The sequence below is a fragment of the Cynoglossus semilaevis genome, chromosome 10 (genome assembly GCF_000523025.1).
Source record: "Cynoglossus semilaevis isolate Cse_v1.0 chromosome 10, Cse_v1.0, whole genome shotgun sequence".
Lineage (NCBI taxonomy): Eukaryota > Metazoa > Chordata > Actinopteri > Pleuronectiformes > Cynoglossidae > Cynoglossus > Cynoglossus semilaevis.
Window position 1 is genome coordinate 2177599 of NC_024316.1, and position 19027 is coordinate 2196625.

At 40.3% G+C, this 19027-nt stretch overlaps 1 protein-coding gene and 1 long non-coding RNA gene across 4 annotated transcripts in view; one reads left to right on the plus strand and one right to left on the minus strand.

Moving 5' to 3' along the window:
* The first annotated feature begins 1346 nt into the window (after nucleotides 1-1346).
* LOC103384528 (PDZ domain-containing protein 4-like) overlaps nucleotides 1347-19027 on the plus strand; it is a 22574-nt gene continuing 4893 nt past the window's right edge. The window contains exons 1-11 of one of the 2 annotated variants that reach the window (XM_025059519.1): nucleotides 1347-2028; nucleotides 9235-9291; nucleotides 9540-9642; nucleotides 10358-10610; nucleotides 10707-10788; nucleotides 12061-12159; nucleotides 12250-12312; nucleotides 13802-13903; nucleotides 15559-15980; nucleotides 16828-17014; nucleotides 17268-17718. In XM_025059519.1, coding sequence (XP_024915287.1) covers nucleotides 1969-2028; nucleotides 9235-9291; nucleotides 9540-9642; nucleotides 10358-10610; nucleotides 10707-10788; nucleotides 12061-12159; nucleotides 12250-12312; nucleotides 13802-13903; nucleotides 15559-15980; nucleotides 16828-17014; nucleotides 17268-17718 — 1879 coding nt within the window. In that variant the 5' untranslated portion in view covers nucleotides 1347-1968. The remainder of the gene's footprint in view (nucleotides 2029-9234; nucleotides 9292-9539; nucleotides 9643-10357; nucleotides 10611-10706; nucleotides 10789-12060; nucleotides 12160-12249; nucleotides 12313-13801; nucleotides 13904-15558; nucleotides 15981-16827; nucleotides 17015-17267; nucleotides 17719-19027) is intronic. The other variant, XM_025059520.1, reaches the window with a different exon arrangement.
* Nucleotides 3048-19027, minus strand: part of LOC103384529 (uncharacterized) — a 25013-nt gene continuing 9033 nt past the window's right edge. For both annotated transcript variants that reach the window (XR_003050911.1, XR_001760648.2), the window contains 2 exons: nucleotides 14886-15014; nucleotides 3048-3803 (listed from right to left, as the gene is read on the minus strand). This is a non-coding gene — a long non-coding RNA (uncharacterized LOC103384529). The remainder of the gene's footprint in view (nucleotides 3804-14885; nucleotides 15015-19027) is intronic.

Consider the following 19027-nt stretch of genomic DNA (forward strand, 5'->3'; position numbering starts at 1 on the left):
GGATTTTCTGAGGGATCACAGTGTCACCTTTGTGGATTATCTCGACTTTGTAGATGAAAGATTCCAGCTTCGCCCATCAAAGTGGTCTTTTTGTTTTTTTAATTTTAGTCTTTTTTTGTAGTGAGACTTAGAAAAAGTGGAGAAACACAATTTCTATTTGGAAGTTGGAGGAAGTTTTTTTTTTCCCATCAGGGAATCCAAAAAACAACTGTCTTTCATACTTCCTTTTTTCTTTTTTTTCATTTTGTCATTCTTCTCGTTCTGTTTTGTCATCATTCCACCATGTCAAATTCTGATCCTTAAAATAAATTTGGATGAAAAACAAAAATCACCTAAACTATATTTACTTATGACAGTGAGTTTACCATAAAGTTACAAAGTTTCATATTATAATTATGAGACGGTAAATTAATTTTTTTTAAAATGAAGGTGAAAGGGAGTAAAAAGTATCGTCAAAATGTATTTTTAAACAGATAAGACATTTGGCAAAGAATTGACATGTAAAAGAAAAGTAAAAACATAAGAAGGAAAGACTTTGCACTGTGGTTACCAGTAGTAAAAAATTACCTGTATTAAAAAACAAACAAAAAAATTAATTAAAAAAAAAAACAAACAAAATCTGCAAATATTTCTTCCAGTAAATGCATCAGTTGGATCAGACTTATTTAAACAAACGTAAAGTAAAGAAAACATTGATTTCATTTCAACTATTTAAACAAACAGTAAAGAAAACATTGATTTCATTTCAAAGTGTTAAAGGCTTCAAATACGGTGGACAAAATGGAAAAAATAAAAGTCAAATGTTACATTAAGACATGACTAATCAAGCAGCAGAATGATTGGTTAATTTGGTCAAAGGACTGGTTGAACTGTATTAAACTCATCACAGCAGTAGTTCACATCACGGTGTGGCAGAAGTTTCCTGATGGAGGCACTGTCATCTGAACTTTTTTACGGACTATAAGAGAAAATACAAAACTCCTGAATGCCAGTGAACCCGTCGTCAGACTGACTTTTCCATGTTTACTATTGAATTTCACTTTTAATATCTAAAGCACAAACAGGTTAACAAACAGGTACAGCTGTTTGCTAAAAAGCACAAAAATGTTTGAATTTCAAATTAAGAGTCTATATTATACAAAGTAAAATTCAATAAATCGCAGGATTCAGGGGATTTTAGGGAAGTTTTCTACTGATGCTTCTTCATCTTTAGGCGTTTTTTTTTTTCTTGCTTAAAAATTGAAATTTAAAATTGAATTTGTTATCAATCAAATATATTTACGAACAAAAATATTGTAAAATATCTTACTATTTATGTAGCATTTTTTTAAAAAAATAATGTTGTTTTAGACCTAGTTTCAAATTGAAAATCTTTAACCATGTGTTGAGGGGGACATTTGTTAAGTTTAAAAAATAAATAAATTTAAAAAAGGCAAAGTGCAGTTGGGACAAAAAGTCTAAAAAGTCTTAATTCCTGCCTTTTTTATTCCATTTCCACATCCCTTTTTTTAAATTAAAATGGCACAAAACTTTCATTTTTGATTTTCTTTTTCACCTTTTTTCATCTTTGTCATCTTCTAAAGCCCAGGCAGCAGTGAAACACTAAATTAAATTTATTTTCTTATTCTAATGACAAAGTGCAGCCTCTTGCATCTGCACAAATTACAGCTGTTCTCATCTCCCCTGCAGCATTTGCTTTAATCAAGCCAAGATTTCACAAAATACTCTTTGTTTATTCGTCCAGGAAAAAAAATTAACTCCACTCCATTCACTAAATTTATAACAGATTTTTTTATTTACATAAATGGACATTGTATTTTTTATTTTTTTAATCTAAGCAGCTTCTCTGAAGGATTTAGTGTCCTTTGAACCTCTTCTCTCTATATGACCCTGAGGGTCAGAGGTCAAGGGTTGATATACTGTGAAGTGAACTGAAGGAAACAGAGGGAAGAGCGACGGGGCAGCATCATGGGCTGTAACATGTGTGTGGTCAAACGTCAGGAGGAGCAGTACAGAGTCATGTTCCAGGTGAGGAAGGCTTCACCGTGTGTTTGTGAATAACACGTGAAAACCCCCATCCAACTCCATCACCAAATATCATCGATGAGGTCAAAGTGTGCAACTGTTCGTCTGTGTGTGAGAGCGGTTGTTGTTTAAGAGCGACTGATGTGTTGTGAGACATTTGTTGTTGTTTCTGTGTTGTGGTCTAAAAAACATGTTGCTGGAATTTTCTTTTGAAATTGCACTTGCTCCGGCCAGGGCTAATTCTAGTAGTGGGCCCGGCTCGGAGGTGGACCCAGAACTGGGCCCTCATAGAACTATGAAAAAAAGAAGAGACATGAGCTTGGGTGGGGCCCTCTGAGATGATCTTATCACTGTCAGTGGCTCTGGTTGTGCGTATGCTGTATGTATCTCTCTGAGAAAGGAGCTATCCATGGTGCTGATATGTGACTTGCTACACGTAAGTGCAGTCCCAGGACATGCAGGCACAGGTTAACTGCAAAATTCAAGTTGTCCATTGGTGTTATTGTGAGTTTACATTGTGCCGACATTCAAAAGATTAAGTGGTAGATAATGAACGGATAGGTGGATGGATGGATGGATGGATGATAGGTGGATGGATGGATGCATAAATGTTATGAATGGACGGATAGGTGGATGGATGGATGATAGGGGGATGGATGGATGGATGATAGGGGGATGGAGGGATGCATAAATGTTATGAATGGACGGATAGGTGGATGGATGGATGGATGGATGATAGGTGGATGGATGGATGCATAAATGTTATGAATGGACGGATAGGTGGATGGATGGATGGATGGATGATCATTGGATATAAGAATGATCAGTGGATGGATGGATGATGTATAGATGGATGTAGGAATGGATGTATGTGTGGTTAGATGGATGGATGGATGATGGTTGGATGGATGTGTAGATAGATGGATGTGTGAATGGATGATGGTTGGATGGATGTGTAATTGGATTTAGGAATGGATGTATGTGTGGTTAGATGTATGTGTGGATGGATGATGGATGGAAGATGAATACATCAACCAACTCCTGGTTTAACCATATGTTGCTTATTGTAAATGCTCTCGGTCATGAACTCTTGGCAACGATTTTATGACATTTACCGTGGGATATTTTTTTTATTGAGTGGAGCCATCTGTGGCACTGATCCTGAGCTCATTAGTGTCTCATCTTGCTCGGCCTGCCTCGGTATTTAATTTTTTTTTTTTTTTTACCAGCTTTTCAGCACCATTAATTTCCTTCTTTCTTCTAATCACCCACCTCCTACGTCAGCCGACACTTTTGATTTATGCAGACAGGTCAAAGGTGCAGTGTGGTACTTAATTGTTAGTGTCTTCATCTTTTTATGAATTTATCTAATTACTTTTTTCAAAGTTCACAGGGTAACAAGATGTCATTGACTCCTTCATCAACGTCTGATGATTTATTTAAGCTTAAACAGACATGCTCTTTAGGGGAACTTTGTCTTTGGACTAGATTAAAAAACTACATACCTGACGGGAAAAAGGGTGATGCTTAAGTCAAGTCATTATGTTTGTATGGCCCACAACCTCTAAAAACACATTTAGCTTCGACTTTAGCCAGTGTTTTTTTTACATTATTTCCATAAATAAGTTCATACATACAGTGGTTCCAAAGTGTAGCGTGTGGTTCAGTGTTCTACCTGTTAGCACGTCTGCCCTGTAAGCAGGTCGTCCTGGGTTTCGGTCCCCAGAGGAGCCACATACTTGGTGCTTCCACGGGATCCGTCTGTCGCCGCAGCTCTGCTGTTAACACACAAAAGCGTGGGATCAATAAAGTTCATAAAAAAAGTAAAAAACTGAAATGGGAAAAAATACGTAAATAAAAGCAAGCATCTTCAATCTGTATTAACAAGATGAGTGTAGCAGAAGGAACTTAACAAATATTAATAAAAACTAATTAGATAAAAAAAGATAGAGCTCAGAAGAAAGAGAGAGATTAAGAGAGCATGGTTTCCCCCCAGCAGTCTAGGCCTACAGCGGCAGAACTTTCACCTGAGCAGGCCTTAAATACAGTCTTGATACAGAAAAGGAAACGCTAACTTTAAACACAGAGGAAGTGTCAACCTCCCATTGCACTTTTACACTCCTGGACTCAAAAGTGGTTTCAGAGTGAAATAATGTTGTAGGCCGTTGTATGATCTTTAATATACAGCGGGGCCTGGTCATAATGAGCTTTATACGTGAGGAGGGAGCGAGTGGAGAGAACCCACGACCGATGTGATTTGGTTTCCCTTTCCGGCTCCTGTTATAACCCTCGCTGCAGCATTTTGGATTAGCTCAACGCTATTAAAGAGACTTTATGGGACAACCCGATGCAGAGAGCTTCAGTAGTTAAATGTAGATGTGAGAAAGACATCGGAAACGAGAAAACACTTTTTAATCATTATCGCAATTCTTTACCTTACCTCTGATTAACGTTAGCTCAGCTAGCCAAAAAAATAAATTGACTGATACAATGACCTTAGTGATACTGACATCTTTTTTAGCCTAATGACCAGCCAAAGGTGAAATGGTAATAAATCATTATGACAGAGCAGATGCAGCGACCTCTGATTACATTCTATTTAAATCGACATTTCGAATGGTATGGGTCCGAACTCTGAACCTTGAGGCATTCCATGGTTTCAGTGTGTCTTGAGGGATCATTTCTTAAAAACCTAATTGCTTTAAAAAAGAAAATTAAAATGTGATGGTCGATAATTATATTGTGGATAAGAGGTAGTTTGGACGAAGTTAAAGTGATTTTTTTTTTACATCTATAATCAAATTTGACAAAAAGAAAATCACAGTAAAGGGTGTTTTCCTGTAATTTTCTTGTGTAATTAAAGGATGAATCACTGACAAGAAATCGAACCGATTTGACTTTTAACTGTGAAAGTGTAAAATGTGAAAATATACTGGGAAAACCCACTTGTAGAATCACTTATTGTTTTCTCTATTCTCCATCCAAACACTCTGCCACCTCTGGATGTATCCCCCTCCTCCTCCTCCTCCTCTCCTCCAGACAGACTGCCCTCCCTTCTTTTGCTGTCACATTTGTGTCAACGGGATGCTGTTGCTGCGGTAACCGTGGTCATGAGGGAGGCTGTATTTACGTTTTCTCACAGCAGGTTTCTCTGTGTTTGTTTTCCTCTGTGTCCCTCAAACCTATTGTTATTTAACTGTATAGCATATACAGTGTTAATCTATGTTGTCTTTGTCACATATATACACATATATATGCATATATACACATATATAGACATAGACATATATACACATATATACAGACATATACACACACATATATACAAATACATATACACATATATACACATATACATACATATATACATACACATACACATTTATGTACATACATTTTTACATATATATACATATTTACATATATATACATGTTTACATATATATATACATATTTACATATACGAAGGATTTAAAGACCTTTTTTAATGCTCGGTTGAACCATTGTTTTACAGAATTTAATTATTTTGCAATCATTCCCTGGACATATTTCCAGTCTGTCTAGATTCTAGACATTTTACAGCTTTTTTTTTTTTAAATTTAAATATTTGCAAATCCAGAACATTAAGGCAGCATATTTTTTTTAAAATGTAAATATTTGCAAATCCAGAACATTAAGAGCTCATGTTCTCCTCCTTTCTCTCCTGGGGTGGCCTAATGATGTGAAGTTGCTGTCTGACGGTGTTATTCTGGCGCTCATGTTTACTTGTAGGCTTTTGTCCTACATAGCTTTAAAAATCTAAGACTCAGGGAAACAAATAATCCAATTTATTTTGCACCTAGCGTCAAATTAAAGTAAAACTGTGAATGAACGCAGAATGAGACAGAAGCAAAGAATGAGAATTAAGAATCTGAAGATAATCAGTGAGGTGATCAGCTGAAAACCCGGCTGTTAGCCCGGAACTGTTATCGACAGGCTCCGCTGTATCTCCCAGGTATATGTTCACTACTTTATCCCGCTGTCACAAAGACCTTTACGACACTCTCACACACAGGTCCAAAAAAGAAAGAAAATCATTGATTTAAGCTCGCAGGGCCACAGGAATTACTGGCCTACCGCTGCCTCCTGTGGGCAATTTGTGTCACTGCGGTAAATCTAAAAAGATTTGGCTTTTGCTCTGAGCCAACACTTGTGTCTGTGACTGTTAGCATGTTAGCAGCGGTCAGGTCTAGCCGTGCGGTCACAGACCTATTAAATCAGATTTATTTGGCCCCTAGGAAAGAATGGCTCACACACACACACACACACACACACACTCAGACCATTACGGCCGGACAATTGATTGTAGTCAAAGGTCAATAGAGACTGAAAAGTAGAGATTTCGTCCAATTCCACTGGTTCCTGTCGACTCCTCTTCTGTTACCTCCTCCTTTTTCTTTCTTTGTTTCTTTCTTCTATTTCTCGTGTTTAAGTTCTCTGTTTTTATTGTTCTCTCTGTTTTCGATTCTCACAGATTGTACTGTTTTCCCCCTCACTCCACTTGGTCCTCCTTTTCCTCTCTTCCACCTTCCATCTCTTCCTCCCTGTCCTTCCCTTTCCCCCTCTTCTTACTTTTTATATTTTAATCTGTTGATTTCTCTCCCCCCCCTTTCCATTTCTTCTTTCTTTTGTCCTTTTAATTATCTTTTCTGTCATTAACACTCTCTGGTTCCTCCCCCCTATTCCTCCCTCTGACCACTCCCTTCCACACTTGTCTGCCTCTCCATGTCATCCTCCTCCTCCGTTCCCCCTCCCCCCTTTCCCAACCTCTGCTTCTCCTAAGGGCTGTGGAAATGAAAAATGGATCCACCGCCTCATTTCATTCTCTTCAGAGAGAACTGTTGTGTGTGTGTGTGTGTTGTCAATAATGTTGTAAATGCCTGTTGAAACCCCAGGAGAGGGCCCTGACGGAGGCACAGACACACGTTCATTATTAACAACAGTGAAATAATGAGCCACAGCTCCATCTGTTCACATGTTGCAACAGCTAAAAGTCATTTCATTTAAAACTCTCTGAGAAGGAGGAGGAGAAGGAGGAGGAGGAGCTTCTCACAGATCACCCATGGTTTTATGTCCTGTTGTCTACATTTGCTGCCATTAGCTCGGTTTACAGGCATTTACTTTGCGGTTCTCAACCAAGTCTAAGTGAGGTTCATTTGAATATGGATCTGTCCAGAGTATGGGAGTAGAGTTAGAGCAGACACTGGTTGATTTGGATTGAACATAAAAGCTAGTTTTTTTTTATTTGTTTTTTTTTCCCCCACTGGACTTGATCTAGGCTGCAAACAATTTAAAGAAGTGCATTAGGAGAGCAGCAATGGGATGAGCTGCTTCCACTAAAAAAGTGATTGTGCAGGAAGTCCTGACTGTTGGCCTAGTGCAGTGGTTCTTAATTTCATTTCTGTCATGCGCCCGCTTGGGAACGGAAATGTTTTCACGCCCCCTCCAAATCCTCCTCCGATCCACACCCCCGCAAACTGAAATACTACTGCGAACCTAATAACAGGTATATTTTTTTATCTGTACGAACCACGGTATGAGTTGCTGCCACCTAGTGACTGGACGCTTGCATTCATATCATTCAAGCATTACAGCAGCGGTACACTTATGTCCAGCGTGGACATATTCTATTGGAAGTCCCTACTGGCACCTCCCCGCGCACCCCTAGGGGGGCCCGCCCCACTGTTTGAGAAGTACATAACACGAGTTAGTAACAGTGACTGCTGACTTCTTCAATAAATTATGAACTATTTCCAATACTTGCTAAGACAGAGGAGTAACACACCTCTGTGTGTGTGTGTGTGTGCCAGTAAAAGTTGGCCGACAGCTCCTATCTTTTCACCTATTAATTTCACACCTCACTCGGCTGTGATTTCTAATGTGTGGCTAATGTGTTGGAGCTTAGTCAAATTGTAAACACACACACACTTGGAAAGCCTCAGTGGTTCCATCCTATTTGATCTCAGGTCCAAAATACTGCGCAGTGTTTCTGCATTGGGGAACCAAGTAGATTTTGTGTTTCTAGACAGACGTCCTCTGTAGACCTGACTCTGTGTCGGTGTTATCACTTCTTCCGTATTATAGAAAAACCACCAGCAGTTATTTTAATACTAAAGTCAACTAAAAACACAGTCCACGCAGAAAGCTGAATGCAGTTGGTAATTTCAGAAATAAGTGTCTGCTTCATCAGGACCAGACTTGTGAGTTGGTCCGACAGGGTAGGACTGTGACAAGTGAAGCACAGACGCCAGGAGACACACAGACCAAAGCAGACGTGCACCGCTGTCGTCTGAGGAAACAAGTTAGGTCAGTGAGTTGGCCCTATCTTAATTGCGGGTGAAACACGTTCACTAAGCCGGTAGTGATTATTTCGGTCTGTGATTATTGATCGTTCGGCTGTTCTCACACACACAAATAACACACACACACACAAACTCTGACAGCCAATGGAGGCCTGTAATGCATAACAATAAGCTCAGAAACAAAGGGAAGGAGGAGTCGCTGTTGGACGTGCATGTGTGTGTGTGACCGGCAAACTACAATGTGCATTCACTCACCTGCTTCATCTGTCAGGTGACATTACGCTAACACGTGACAGCTAATACTACACACTCCGAACGTCAAGATAATGACATTTTACACGATCCCTCGCACAAATACAAACTACACGCAATGCATAATTAAGCAGGAACAAAATCTATAAATAGGACCATTGATGCCCTTGGATTCATATATATCAGGGGGGCACATCAGCAATACAGTTCCCCTTAAAGGGCTGGTTGTAAACGGTAGACTGTATAGCTGTAATTACTCCGTAACGTAATAATAAATGTTTCTGGAATTGATTACTATTTATTCAAGTTACAAATAATGTGAATGGTTAAGAAACTCAAGCAGCATGGACTTTATTAAATGCATTTTTAAGCTCCTGCGGGCCATACAAAATGACTTGGCAGGCCACATTTGGCCCCCGATCCTTGAGTTTGATACGTGATATATATAATTTGAATTATGTAATGTAATGTTTTACTGAATTGAAATAAAAAAAATACTTCAGACACTGTTGTTACCTCCCTGCGATTGTAGACATATTGTATTAAAAAGCAGCTCATCGACTCGTCTGACCTTGACTTGGTCTCTCAGTCTGACCGTCTCCCTCTTTGTCTCCAGCAGAAACAACTCTGGAACAACTCTCTGCGGCCAATGGACAGAGAGGGCAACATGAAGGTAGGACATGTGTGGATGTTCACTTTTCTCTGTCCTCCACCATCAGTTGTCCTGAATTAGCTTCTCCTACTGTTTGGCCCAATGTATCTAAGGAAGGTTTTAATAAGTGACAAGAGCTGCAGATTACTTTCTGACATACAGGGGGCGATAATAAAATGTAATGTCATGAATATCCTTTTCTCTTCTACCGAAGCATTAAATGTAACATCTCATAAATCGAATCAATCTTTTTTTTTTTTTACCCTCAGGTCAGAGGTCGGAGAACTTCTCAGGCTCCCCTAGACCGACCACAGAACTCCCAAGAGCATTTGCAGCAGCCAGGCCTGGGCCACAAGAGTAGCAAGAGAAAAGGTGAATCAAAGTTCCAATACTTATTTCAGTTCCTGCTACTACTACGGATACACCTTCGGAAATCGTGGAAGAGATGCCCCAAGAAATGGCACCACCCTCTGAAGAGACGTAAAATCAATCATCGGCTGCTCAGTAAAAGTCATCATCACCTTCCTCATCATTTTACTGCTCATAAATATGGTGTCACTACTTCGCAGAAATTCAGTTCTCGCGGCAGGTCTTGGAAGCTAGCTACCACGGTAAACGAGGGACCACTGTACTATGTAATATAGTATAAATACCTAAGGTGTGTTTTAATATAACTTTTTTGACAGGCAAGCTTTCAGGGGCAGTAGTGACCTGGTGGTTAAGGCAGTGGTTGCCTTGTTTGCTTGCTGCTTTAGGTCGCCGAGTCAATTTGATTGACACCGATTCCGTCCCCTTAGCTTGAGCTGCCCCCATGCTAACTATGGTGATGGGTTACAGTATATGCAGGGCACACGTTTTGTTGTGTGGAGCGGTGTGCCGCGTCACAGTGACAGATAAATCACTTTCACTTTCAGTAAGTGTGTGCTATGCTCCTCAAAGGTCAGGTCAGAAGGTCAGCTCAGGAGGTCCATGCTATTAAAAAAAACCCCATTGCTTAGAGACCCAGAGCCTCTCTTTGAACTCAGAGATAAATTCAACCTCAATCTTCTGCCATGTTTTCATATCCGTCAACGTTTCATTCCCTTAGGTCCGTTAGGGTGCGGGGCCAACAGAACAGGAAGTTCCTCGCTGTCCTCTGTTGCCCTAGTGACGATTCCTGACTGCACGGACAACGCCACGCAAACTGACATCAGCTTCCAGAACATCACAGCACCGGCGGGGAGGAGCAGGGGTCACCAACACTCTCACCATCAGGGGCGAAGAGGCTTCTCCTCTTCTCCACCTCATCCACCTACGACCCCTCTCCATCATCTCGTGGGACCATACGGGATGAATGAGTTGTACGTTCCCTGACCTACAATCATTTCAGAGGAGTAATATAAAAACATGTATCGATTGTTAAGAGTGTTCCTGGGTTTTGTCCGTCTCTCCTGCAGCTGCATGTTTGACTACAACGCCAATGACTACTTTGACGTCTCCAACCATGAAGTGGACAGACAAAATGACCTGGAGTACGAGGTGACTGCATATAGAAAAAAAAAAATACATTGACTTTAGTTTGACAACATTTTTTGGAACACATAACAAACACATCCACTGCTACGCAGACGACACCCAACTCTACCCGCACAGCGAACCCACGCTTACCATCCCACACACTTCTATTTCGGACTGTTTGCAGGAAATCACCTCCTGTTTTTTTAAATAACTTCCTTCAATTGAACAGCAATCAAACAGGAATCCTCCTTCAAAAGAATTCATCTCCTTATCCGTTCAGATTTACAACACCTCAGGTTCCAGTTCAAGAGACTGAGTGCCATCCTCAATAGACTCTCACCTTGCAGTTCCACATCAAGCGATATCACCTAAGAAACATCTCCCAGCTCCACTCAAGGCAATAGTTCCCAAAATGCATCTTCAGAACTTACAAGCTCTCAGTATCTACTGAAGAGATGAGAATGTTATTCGCCGAAGGAACAGATTTTTACAACACATCTGAAGATTTTACAGCCATTTTTGGAGACTGTTGAAAATGCTTTAGTTACTTATTACTCATTTTATTTCCTCCGTCACTGATTTGTAATTCAGTATTCTCTAAAGTTGACATTAGCTTCTGTTCCCTGAATTTGTAGCACCAGATATAATTTGGTCAATTACTTTTTCACCAGTGTATTATTTTTTTTTAAATAACACATTGTTAGTTTTGTAAATGATAATACATGTAGTGAGAAGTGCTTTTAAAATAACGTACACCAGAGGCTGACAATTTACAGTAATGAAAAATGATCCTGGTAAGGATGGGAACACAATTCTTTCTGCTTGTACAGCAAAATTATCTACAGTCCTCTGAAATGTCACTGAAAAAAAAAAAACAGTGCTGTGGCCCTAATGAACCCATTCAGTTTTAGCTGAGTAGCCCCTTTTTTCTCCCATATTCCCTGCTTCACTGATTGGCTGCTGTTTCCTTAGGAAAAGTCATTACTGAAGGCAGCGAGGTGATGCGCAAAGACAGAACGTGCCATCTTTTTTTTCCCAAAATTTTAAAAGTAAAACATTTTTAGACTCTGAATCTGAATGAGTCTGAATGACCTTTTGTTTTGAAACATTGACAAATTATCTTTAAATGAAAAAAGTAAAGGGATATCCTGTCCTACTACAGCCCAGTACCATATGACCTATGGACTAGTACTGGTCCCTGCACCAGGGGTTGGAAACCCCTGATCTACTTCATCCATCCTCTCATCCAGCATCCCCTTTTAGTGTTAATCCAAAGTTGTTTTTTTTCTCTAGGAGGTGGAACTGTATAAGTCCAGTCAGCAGGAGAAGCTGGGGTTGACAGTCTGCTACAGGACGGACGACGAAGATGACCTGGGCATTTATATCGGAGAGGTGAGGAAAACCTATTGATCATCCCATCAATCTATTGACCTCGAGCTGCCGCTACTTATTATTTATCATATAATGTCTCTCTCTCTTCAGGTAAATCCAAACAGCATCGCCGCAAAAAATGGACGAATCAGAGAAGGCGACAGAATATTACAGGTAAAAAAAAAAAAGAAAAAAGAAATTATATACAACAAAATGGAAACAACAAAATCCTGCATTGAGGGTGACACAAGTTTACCGTTAGAAATCAGATATTTTTTCCGTGATGTTTGAAAGCTGTTCTGTGTCGACCTCACGTCAAAACTATTCATTTAAAGATGAGATCTACCTGTGTTCCCAGAAGGACCATTCTGACCATGTAATTTGCACCAGGAAATGTAATGTGAGGTCTCATTGCAGGGGTCTGTGATTAATGAGTGTGTGTCGACCTTCAGGTCAGTGAAGAAAGTTCCTGCCAAATGGATTTACACAAAAAGAGTCCCTGACGTGTTCACGAGCATCATGTGGGATTACGTTAATGTTAAATTGAAATATGTAAATTCACACCTGAGCTCCACGGGACAAGCTGTTCCAATCAAAAAGACATGCACACTGCCCAGTTACTGTTGCACTAAAAATAGACAGAGAGAGAAAAGGGGGAGTGGGGGAGGCAGATCCTTAAAGGAGGAGGAGGACAAGAAGTTAAAGTTGAAAAAAAAAATGAATGAGGCAAACATTAACGCACTTTCTGTCCAGAGTTACTGTAAAAGACCTGTGTTTATGCTGAGCCTAGATTAGGGGTGCCAAACATACGGCCCGTGGGCCAAAACCGGCCCGATACGGGTTACAATCTGGCCCACTTGATGAATTATGAAAGTGAAAAAACACATGTTCATGATATTTTTTTCAAATTATATTTCATTAAATATGAATATTTTTATATATACTTGTACTTATTTGCATTAAAACAAGGGAGGAAAATCATGGCCTTATTGTTATTAATAGGTAACTATGTTATGATTGTACTGGTCCAGCCCATATGACGTCTAATCGGGCCGTATGTGGCCCCCTGAACCAAAATGAGTTCTGGTTCACACACACCAAATTCCTGACAAACACATTCACATGAGCAGTTTTTCAGATGTTGTTTTTTTTACTTTTTTTGTATGACGCAACCAGACTCATTTTATTTGTCAAAGATATAAATGTCCTCAGGCCAAAACTCGGCAAACGCAGCGCTGAGTTCGACTGAAAAGTTTAACAATCCTGACCACCTGACAACTGATATGTGACTGTCGTCAATGCTCAGCTCCTAAAAATAGAGTGGATTTATACATAGAACAGTGAACAGGATATGACAAAGGAGTGGGAAGAAGCTAATATTAAACGCTCACAGCCCCACACAACACACACACACACACACACACACACACAGACACAATGACCTCCAACACATGGAGATAAAAGGACAAGTTACAAATGTAGCTCATCGTCACTGAGCATCGTCATGGTAACCCTGTGGTCAGGCCGGGTGACATCAGCAGTAACCATAACAACAAGGATACCTAGCTGATCACAAATTATTGAAACATATATACTATTTTTGTATATTGTGCATGTTTATGTTTAACAAACTAACACAGCGTTCCCCCTTGGTCTCCTGCAGATAAACGGTGTGGACATTCAGAACAGAGAAGAAGCTGTGGCCATTTTGAGCAGAGAAGACAGTATTAACTTCTCTCTGCTGTTGGCTCGACCTGACACTGAGGTAAAACGCAAAACGACAGCAACACAACCACAACAGAACACGAGGAACCTGAAAAACACCAGCCATAGCAGCAAACACTGAGAAGACGGGGTGAAAATGACCCGTGGAGTTCAATAGTGGTAACTGGTAGCTTAAAAGCAGCTAAGAAATTAAGCTACTAGTTAGTAAATAAATAATAATAATAACAACGTGAGAAGAACATAATCTACAGTTCGAACATTTATGTCCGAAAGGACTTAACAGAAACACTCCGTTTCAGAGCCTTTATTGTCGGGTTCTAAAATTTCCGATGGTACCTGAAAGCCCCTAATTGCGACAAATGTTATACACGTTATTTCAACAGTGCTTCGACTTATTTTCATTTGAAACACTGAAAACATAACAACTTGTTCCTCAAGTTCAGTTACCTTTCAGATTGCGATTTTGCGAGTTAATTTCAGACAGCCCTAAAAGATCACGATCCACCACAAGAAAGAGAAAATATAAATATGTTCTTCAAAGAAAAAAATTACAATTTATGAGTCTAAACCCAAATAATGCTCAAAATGTTGTAGTAAAATTGCATTTTTTTTTTTTTGGTTTCTTAAAATTGTTTTTTTTTTTAAAACATTTTCCCTAAAGATATTTTCCTGATAGCTGAAATTTTACATTTTTTATGCTTTACAATAGGAATTGTATATATATATATATATATATATATATATAAAATAAACGTCACTGTAGAAAAACACATTTTCCACGTTGGATCATTAGCATGCAGTGCCAGTGTTTGGTTCTACACATCACAAATGACATGTAATGTTCACACAGCCATGACAAATGTGTCAGCAGCTCCCCGAGTGTCCACATGTGCTGACAGAGGGGGAACTGCAGGACGATAAATTCATACACTTATTCATCTGTGTGTGTGTGTGTGTGTGTGTGTGTGTGTGTGTCGGGTGAAGGGAATGTGTGTCAGACTCTACTCTGACACTCTACTCACATGATCAGAGAACAAGTGATGGATGTTTCCTCAACTCAGCAAATCACACATGAACAGCAGCTCCATGCGCACGCACACACACGGGCGAGTCTTAAGTCAGGGCATGGATTCCTTTGTGCGTACGACAGGCTGTGAAAGATGTTAAATACACAACATCATTCTTTTTTAGTTTTATGCATTTATGAATGTATACGTTTGGAGAAAATGAAAGAAATGTTTATATATGTTTACACTTTTACTTTGTACAAATTAAATGAAAAAGAAAGAAAAGTGCGAACAAAATTAATATTACGATATATTAACGCGTAAATACCTACTGCTGAGTCAAGCAGGAGGTGACGGATGGATGGAATGATGGAAGAGTGATGGATGAAGAGAGGAAACAGAAAAGTGGTCATTTATCTTTAGGATGATATTTTCATCAAATACCATGTACCATGTCTCAGACCTGAGTGTTGGATTGTGGGTAAATAACCCCATGTGTAAACTGGCATCAGTGTTAACTGAATGGAAATACATTGCATGTCATTCACAAATGAATGAATGTGACAGCATTAATTCACATTAATTTAGCCTCCACATTTTCAGTATCAGTTCCATGGTGATTAATTTCAGTCCTGAACGGTATTAAAAAAATATATATAAAATAATGTATTTTTGATTTTGACTTCAGGATGAGGAAGAGCTGGAGCTGACAGTAGAGGACGCAGTTTTCCAGCCCAACACTCGGGCCTCCACCTGCTCCGTCAGCTCCTCCCACATCCCTGGCTACTGTAGCTTTCGCCTGGCAGGAGGAGGGAGTGCAGAAGGCCCCGGGTTGGAAGTACAGGATGAGGAAGAGGATGAAGAGGAGGCAGATAGAGGACAGAAGGAGGACCAAGATCCTCCTGTCCCTCTGCCTCCATTACTCAGTCTGGCTCCTCTGCTGTCTAATAGCCAGGAGCTGGACAGCGGGGTGGGTCGCACCGATGATAGCACTCGCTGTGAGGAGCTGTCTGAGCAGGACCAGCTGGGAGAGCAGACCAGCGCCTGTAACACCAACACCACCAACACACCAGGGAGCACAAGGAAGTTCAGAGTTGGACACAGTCCCAGGTACTGGTGTGTTGCAACTCGGGGTCTGAAGTATTTATCTATCATCATTATTGGCAGCAGTTTATTTTCCTTGCTGTGCAGACAACAGCGGGAAATGATGAATAATGACCCTGTAGACCAGGGATTGGGCAAAGCTTTTTCATTCACTGGCATCAATTAGGTTCAAAAAGTTTAAGTTGGATGTAGAACTAATTTGAATAAAATGCACAAGATTAAACCTAAAATTCAATATTCAAATTCTGCATGGCCTTGAATGGTCCAGTGGCTGGGAATGTCTAAACAGAGAGCCCTCTAATAAAAGTAAATTGTGTCTGCTGACATCTGGTGGCCTAAACCGGAATTGGTGTCGATGTTTTGCAATGAAGGAAAAAAAGGATTGAAATCAGTCATTACTAGGGATGTCCGATATTATCAGACAACAGATATTATCTGCTGATATTAGCATAATTATGTAATATCGGTTAAAATAGTTTCAGGTTTTTCCATGGTGATGAAAACTGAAATTAAAGTGAAAGTGAACTTTTGCCATTGTGACACAGCACACCGCTGCACATATGAGGAGCCATTTATCGGTTGATATCAGAATTGGAAATTAGGTGTATGGACAATATCGGCATATCGAATACTGACAAAAAATATTTTGTGTTTTTATACGCTATGTGAATCTCATGGCGATGAGCATTGATGCAATTTTTTTTAAAGGATGGGGCAGTTCATGTGTGCCCCTGTATATCATGTGGCTCTTTGCAGTAACACGGTAAAAGATTGTGACTCTTGACTGGTTGGTCCCCCCTGTTCTAGATCATCCATCCATCCATTATCCTCCTTATTTGTCTCCTCTTCTCAGACTCAGTCCCAAACCCAGTCCTGGCCTGACACCTAGTCCCAAACCAACACCCAGCCCTGGGTATGGTCGAGGAGATGCCACTCCTCCTTTCCTGCACCTGCGAGATCTCCAGCTCAGCAATGAATCTCTCCTGGGGCTTGAAAGGGCAGCTGGTGGCGCAGCGTGCAGCCCCCATCCTCACTACAAGGTACAGTGGCTGAACATGTTTAAGGGTCAGTTCAAGCTTTTGAATTGTAGATAAATACAGGGGCTTGAAAAAACAGATGTTAACTACCAAAGATAAGACAGCTGAAACATTGTTCCCATGGGGGCTGATTATGTCCCATTATCTCATTAAAATACTGGAACAACTTTAAACCATTCAAAGGCATTTTAAAAATGGGATAATTATGAGTTATGTGTTCTCCAACTCTGTTCACTGACTAATCTTTGACCCTCAGCACTACCATCACCATCCGCCATCGCCAATGACCATGAGAATAATGGTGCCTGGTCTGACCGAGGAGGAGTGTCAGAGGTACCAAGAGCTGCTGGAGATCAAATGTCAGTACGAGAGACACAACGACAAACAGCAAAGAGTCAAGAAGACAAGAGCGAAGAAAGATTGTAAGGCCGGAGCACCGGAGCAGCAGGAGGACACGGAGGACGCACAGCAAAAAGAGGAGAAGAAGGAGGCCACAATTTCTTCCTCAGATGTAGATCTGAACTGCAACAAAACCTTCAGCGAGCACGAGATGGCACTGATCGAAGAGGAGCTGCGCCACCTGGAGTTTAAGTGCCGCAACATCCTCCGAGCTCAGAAGATGCAGCAGCTCAGGGAAAGATGCTTAAAAGCCTGGATGATGGAGGAGTCAACTGCAGCAGTGGGTGGGGCGTCACATCTAGAATCAGGTGACTGTTACGATCACTCGCACAATTAGATAGCACAAAGTGATTGACCGACTTAGCTGTAAGTCACTTAGTGATTCAAAAGCAGGTAAAAAATAGGAGATAAACACTCAGAGATTTACATACGAAGTTTTGTTCCAGTAAAAGTATTTCACTTAACACCGTTTATTATGAGCCAGAGAATTTTGCCGGAACATCCATGATGGAATATTAAATGAGCAGACATGGGCAGACACCCTTTTGTTCTGCCTTGCAACTCGATAACAGTAATTTCAGATGATGCCACTAGTTGGCAGAAGACGCAATTCATTTACGCTGGAAGGTGGCATATCTCTCTGCTTTGGACGCCACCAGCTTAGAGACAATTCAGGCCGCACGGAAAGAGACTACAGACTATAGCGGTCACTTTGACCATTCAAACCTTATACGCATAATACTTAAACAATTAACATAAGTTCTACTAATAAACATGTCTGCAATGTAAGTGATAAACATCAGGACAAAAAAAATGGGATTTCTAAGAAGTAAGAAAAATATTTTAATTGAACAACAAACTAGTAATTACAGACAAACTTTACAAAAAAAAGTTTTATAAGTGCTGATCAATTTGTCAAGACAAAAATATATAATAAAATATATTTTTAAATAATTTATAAACCCCTTAGAAACTATCTTAAATTAGATGTTAAATTCCCTTAAGCTAGATGTGTTTGTGACACGTTTGTCTCATTAACCTCTCTGTGTGAGAGCAGACGTCAGTGAACCAAACAACACAGACTATTTCGATGACGAAGGCCACAGATCTGTCAGAGTTCCTACCAACAAACTCACAACAACTACGTACAATGCTAAACAGGGAGCCAAATTTTTGGTTTGATCCAACCGATACTGAGCGGGGCCACAAAGAGTTTGCCCACCCCGGTCTTCAGTCTAATACAGATGTGCTGTGGGTCCGTACAGGAAGAGCCAGACGGTGAATGGACAGCACTTATTTATGGTAGTGTCTGTCTGCTTCCGACCTCCTCATTTGCTGAAATTGATGTGCAAGGTCGACTTCCCCGGAGTCACAGGGACATAAATCTGATAGATTCTCTTATCACACAATATTAAGGTGCAAGGTGCGAGACAGCCACAGAGCAGAGGGCTTTCTCAGAAAAGAAACGCCACAGTGGAGGTTGTAATTGCATGATGCAAGAACAGTACAATTAGTCTTAAATAATTTGACAAAAGAATCCAGTTTGACTACAGTTCAGAAATCAATCATTTAGATCAGGGGTCACCGACGTGGTGCCCGGGGTCACCTGGTAGCCCC